The 6,111-nt window shown below is 45.9% G+C and overlaps 1 protein-coding gene across 4 annotated transcripts in view; it reads right to left on the reverse strand.

The window, feature by feature from the left end:
- ptpn4a (protein tyrosine phosphatase non-receptor type 4a) overlaps window positions 1-5,091 on the reverse strand; it is a 343,217-nt gene extending 338,126 nt beyond the window's left edge. The window contains exon 1 of one of the 4 annotated variants that reach the window (XM_043694229.1): window positions 4,646-5,091. Coding sequence is in view for 2 of the 4 variants with exons in the window: in XM_043694228.1 (XP_043550163.1) it covers window positions 4,540-4,552 (13 nt within the window). In the remaining 2 variants the exon portion in view is untranslated. The other 3 variants (XM_043694231.1, XM_043694228.1, XM_043694230.1) reach the window with 3 other exon arrangements.
- Between the last annotated feature and the right edge of the window lie 1,020 nt (window positions 5,092-6,111).

Genomic DNA, 6,111 nt, shown 5'->3' on the forward strand with positions numbered 1-6,111 from the left:
TCCTCAAAGAACTCAAGGTTTGAGAGGCATGACCTGCCCCTCACAAAGCCATGTTGACTATCTCTAATCAAGCCAGGCTTTTCCAAGTAATCATAAATTCTGTATCTCAGAATCCTCTCCAATAATTTGCCCACCAGCGACTTAAGACTGACTGGTCTGTAATTCCTAGGGTTATCATCATTGCCTTTCTTGAACAAGAGAATAACATTTGCCACCCTCCAATCATCGCGTGGGTTTCCTCCGGGTGCTCCGGTTTCCTCCCACAGTCCAAAGATGTGCAGGTCAGGTGAATTGGCCATGCTAAATTGCACCTAGTGTTAGGTAAGAGGTAAATGTAGGGGTATGGGTGGGTTACGCTTCGGCGGGTCGGTGTGGATAGGGCCGAAGGGCCTGTTTCCACACTGTAATGTAATCTAATCTAATTTCCAGCTCCTTAACCTAGGGTGCAGGACCTCAAAATTAGGTGACTTTTTTAAAGGTGGGAGGAGAAAGTTTTACAAGGACACAAAGGGCAACTTTGTTTTACAGAGTGGTTCATGCATGGAGTGAACTGCCAGAGAAAGTGGTGGATGCAAGTACAGTTATAATGTTTAAAAGGCATTAGACAAGTTCACAAATAGGAAAGATTTGGTGGATATGGAGAAAGTGAGGACTACAGATGCTGGAGAGTCAGAGTCAAAAAGTGTGGTGCTGTAAAAGCACAGCAGGTCAGGTAGCATCCGAGGAGCAGGAGAGTCAGTGTTTCAGGCATAACCCTTCATCAGGAATGTGAAGGGTGAAGTGGGCTGAGAGATAAAGAAGGGGATGGAGGTGGGAGGTAATTGTGATAAGTCAGTGGGGAGGATGAAGCAGATAATTGGAAGAAAGTTGGACAGGTAGGACAGGTCAAGAGGGCAGCGCTAAATTGGGGGGTTGGAATCTGGGATTGGGGGGTGGAATTTGGAAACTGGTGAAGTCAATGTTGATGCTGTGTGGTTGTAGGGCCCCCAGGTGGTGGATGGCTTTGATTTGGAGGTGAAAGTATCCCCGGATTTGCATGTCTATGTGGGAATGTGAGGGGGATTGAAGTGGCTGGCCACAGGGCTGGGGAGTTGTTTGGTAGGTGCGGATTAGAGATGTTCCCTTAAGTGCTATGCAAGTTGCCGTCCTGTCTCCCTGATGTATAGGAGACCACATCAAGAGCAGTAGATGAGGTGGGTGGATGTACTGGAAAATCTCTGCCAGTGCCCACACCTGCTCCCTCACCTCTGTCCAAGACCCCAAAGAATAATTTCAAATCCAGACGAGATTTTTCTGCACATCTACCCACCTCATCTACTGCATCCATTGCTCTTGATGTGGTATCTTCTACATCGGGGAGACAGGACAGCAACTTGCGGAGCAATTCATCTCTGGTCTGTAAGCACCTAACAACTCCACCGTCCTGTGGCCAACCACTTCAACTCCCCCAAGGACATGCAAGTCCTGAGCCTCTTCCACTGACGAATCAAAGCCACCCATCAATTGGAGGAAGAACACCTTACCTTCCGCCTTGGGACCCTACAACCAGACAGCACCACAACTGACTTCACCAGTTTCCAAATTTCCCCTTCCTCCAGCTCACTTCAGATCCAACCCTCCAACTCGGTACTACCACTTGACCTGTCCTACCTGTCAACCTTCCACTTCACCCTCCCCCACCAACCTATCACAATTAGCTCCTGCCTGCACCCACCTCTCACCATCCCACCTTCCCCCAGCCCACCTCCAATTTATTTCTTAGCCTCCTTCCCCCTCCACATTCCTGATGAAAGGTTTTTGCCCGAAATATCGACTCTCCTGCTCCTTGAATGCTGCCTGACCTGCTGTGCTTTTCCAGCACCACACTTTTTGATTTTGGAGGGATATGCGTCAAGCACAGGCAGGTGGGACTGGTTGGACCAAAAAGTCTATTTCCATGCTGTATGATTCTATAACCTATGACTTCGGAATTTCTGTAAGTGCATTGAGTCACACCACAGACAGTATGAAAGTAAAATTCAAGTCTGAAACTCGTACCCTTATTAAAATAAGCAAATGACATTTTGTTTTAAAATCAGGATGCAAAATGTCAGAAATGTGTTGTGGTCTAATCAGAGGCCTCAAGGTCAACAGCAAATGAATCAATCTGTCTTGCAAAAATGAACACAAAGTAAACAAGAAATATTAGGGCCATTACTGCTCTGCAATCTTCCTAGCCACCTACTTTCCTGCTCATTTCAATACCTTTATAAAAGATCCTAGCATTTCCATCGTGGGCCAAGTTTTGTTCATCTCTTTTTCAGATTAAATACTGCTTGTCTTGATATCTCCTCTGTCTCTGGTCCCTCACTAGTGTTCAAAAAAATATTAAAACCCACAGCACTTTTGCCTGTAGGTTAGCTCTACCCTTCAATCACAAAAAGGACATTATTATTATTTTCCTCAAGCTTTAACCTTACTTTCTCCCTTTCCACTTATATCCACGGTCATCTCGCTGTTCCATTCAGACACCATCTCTTTCATTCATGCAGTTCTGACTGCCCATGACTCTCCTCAGCTTCAGTGCTTTAAAGGCTGCAGCTCCACTGAAATCTCTGACCTAATCATACATCTATACTTTGTTACTTATTTCCCTCTTCAAATTCTGACTACAACTTCTGAAACAATTTGAGGTACACTGCTCAATACAATTTCTCAGAACAGATGATCTGGAACCAATCAGGGAACAGCTATTTTAGACCTGATAATATGATTGATTAATGAGCTCAAAATAAAAGACAGTTTTGGTAAGATTCAATGCAGCATGATAGAATTTAGCTTTAGGGTGAGGAATTTGGTTCTTCAACTAGTATCTAAACTTAAAGGCAGTCACAAGGGTATAAAATATTAGTTAGCTAAACTGGAATGGGACTATAGTTAAAATGTTAAAGCAGGAGAATATATTCAGTTTATTTTATAATTCTCAACAATATATATTGACTTGTAAAAGAAATGCACGATGAACAGCGGTGCACAGGTGAAGGAATTACGAGTGACATCAAATTGAAAGAAAAGATGTACAAAACTGCAAAGATTAGTTAATAGCCTGTTCAAGGGCTTAAACCAGTGGCCTTTTGGACAAGCATATGGACGTACATGGAATAGCATAGATTAGATGGGCTTCAGATTGGTATCTGATGAAGGGCTTATGCCCGAAATGTCGATTCTCCTGTTCCTTGGATGCTGCCTGACCTGCTGTGCTTTACCAGCAACACATTTTCAGTTCAGATTGGTATGACAGGTCGGCGCATCATCGAGGGCCGAAGGGCCTGTACTGCGCTGTAATGCTCTATGTTCTATTGCAAATATAACCTGGTTCACATGTTTCTTTCCTGAGTTTTTCCTCTAACAAACATTCCTGTTTGTACTATAAACTGGCTTCCCCCTTTGAATTGCACAAAGCAACATCCATCCTGTTACATATACCTTCCTCACTATGGCTCGGATAGCATTTTCCACTCTGTACTAGCAATTTCTGCTGATACCTCCCACTCTCATTCATACATTTCCGATCGCTTCCCTCCCTAATAATCCCACTGCTACTATCAGAGCCACACTGTCAACTACAGCTTGTCATTTACACTGTCCTTAAGGCTGTTATAGATTTAAAATTGTTGAAATTTTCTCATTCTTGCTCCACACACTATCGACTTCACTGCAGCAGTTTCTGCACTGTTATAGCCACTACATCATGTAATCTTTCATTCATCAATTGCAGAATTATTGCTGCATATCTTTGGCTTCAATGATGTTTAATTAGCTCATACATTCAGTTACAGGTTTGTCTAATTGTTTCAACAAACCATTTACACAGCCTTCTTTCCCACTATCAATGTCACAAAACATCAACACACTCATTCATACCTATACAGTTGCTTTCCTGTATGTTACATGTTCAGTAGCACACTGCAGTTTCTAACTGTACCCCCCCCCCCCCATTGTTGGTCGCAAAGTGTCACTCATATTTCATTTCGTATTTTCCTCTCCCATTTTCACACATTAGGAAAACTGTATTTCGACAGGAGTTTCCTCACGCCCCCAAAAATATCATAATGTATGGTATCCTCCATTGCACCATTATCCCTGCTGTGAATAGTATCAACATGATCTCATTCACTGATTTTGCATTCAAGTCTTCAGTTCTCTCCCTGGACATGCAACACTGCAACATGTTCAATAGTACACACGTTCTGAACATGTGCAATAACACACGACTTTTTTTTTAAATGAGCAGGCATAATTCCCACACTGCATCATTAACCCTTTACAGTGGCTGCAATGCAAACTATTTCTCCCTTTTCGTGCATTTATTGCAAAAGACGTCTCAGCTGGTCGATAACTCATTCATGTTGTCTCTCTCTCTCTCTAGCTTTCCCAAAGCAAGTATGCAATTACACTACCAACAAAGGTTGCACACTGTTATTTGCACTCCCTCCAGCAACTGAGAGAAACCCCCAACAACACCCCCCACCACCGCCAGTGATCGCTCTCTCCCCTAACCTCGGGTTGGCATGACTGCGCCGCTCGCGCTCCCCCCACCGCCGCCTCGAGCTTCCCGGAGCCGTTGGGCTGACGAGGAGCCGCCACGCCGCTCCCGTCCGGATACCTGGTTGATTTCTCTCCCACTCTCCGTCCGTTCTTCCTCCCGACTCCCTCTCACTTTCACATCATGGCTCCCACTCTGGTAGTCAGTCGGTCGGTGGGAAGAAAAAGTGGTGGTGGTGGGAAGAGGGTGGGGTGGGAGTTGGGGAAACGGGAGGGGGAGGGGGCGGGGAGGGAGGATGGTTTGGGGAGTAATGGGGAAGGGGCACAGCACACGGACGTAATCAAGGGTCGTTCCGTCTCTCTACTCGGGTTGAACTCGCTGTCGATTCTCAGCCTCAACGATTTAAACGCCACTCGGTGCGTGACTCCAGCCAAAATAATTTCTGCCCGTCCTCTTGCTCTCGCCGAGCGCAAGCGCGCACCTTCTCCAGCTCGAGCCGTCCCAGCGCTAGAGCGTATGCGCGCTCCGGGCACAACCGTTCCCGTCCCACTGTCGAGGCGCATGCGTGCGAGGGACTCACAGCAAACGTTGGAAGTAGAGCGCATGCGCACCAGCTACTGTCCTCCGGTCACATTGAAAGCCAATGGTGAGGTCCTCGATGGAGAGGGTCTTCGTTCCCCACTCGGGGGCTTCCTGTGAGCACGTGATCTTCATTAGCAACAACTTGGTGGCCATTTTCAACTTGTCTCGTTTCCAATTGGCATATTCTGTACTTTAGTTCAGTCATAGGTTTGTGGACGTTGATGACTGGGCACCTGAGCATTTATTGCGTCATGCCTACTTATTCTTGAGAATGTGTTGGCTGAGCTGGTTCCTCGAACTGCCAGCAATCCGTTCACTGTGGGTAGCCCCATCAACGTGTTAGCAGGGAGCTCCAGGATTTTGACCCAGGGTATATTTCCATATGGGATGGTGATCCTATTTTCTATGCTAGTGGTTGAGAAGTTGAGAAGTGGTATTATTAGGTAAAAACGAGGACTGCTGATGAAGGGCTTTTGCCCGAAACGTCGATTTTTCTGCTCCTCGGATGCTGCCTGACCTGCTGTGCTTTTCCAGCACCACTCTAATTCAGATCCAAGTGGTATTACTGCCAGACTATTCACCTAGCAGAAGGGGTGGCTGGACCCAAAACGCTAACTCTGATTTCTCTCCACGGATGCTTCCAGACCAGTTGAGCTTTGCCAGCAAATTCTGTTTTTGTTTATGGTTTTCAGCATCTGCAGTTCTAATAAAGTAGGAAAATCACTACAGCGTGAAAACAGGCTATTCGGCCAACAAGTCTACGCCAACCCTCCGAAGTAATCTACCCAGACCCATCCCCCCTACCCTATTACTCTACATTTACCCTGACTAATGTACCTAACCTCCACATTCTATGTGATATGGGCAATTTAGAATGGCCAGTTCACCTAACCTGCACATCTTTAGATTGTGGGAGGAAACCAGAGTACCTAGAGGAAACCAACACAGATACGGGAAAATGTACAAACTCTACACAGTCGCCTGAGGGTGGATTCGAGCCCAGG

Source organism: Chiloscyllium plagiosum, chromosome 7 (genome assembly GCF_004010195.1).
Source record: "Chiloscyllium plagiosum isolate BGI_BamShark_2017 chromosome 7, ASM401019v2, whole genome shotgun sequence".
Classification (NCBI taxonomy): Eukaryota; Metazoa; Chordata; class Chondrichthyes; order Orectolobiformes; family Hemiscylliidae; genus Chiloscyllium; species Chiloscyllium plagiosum.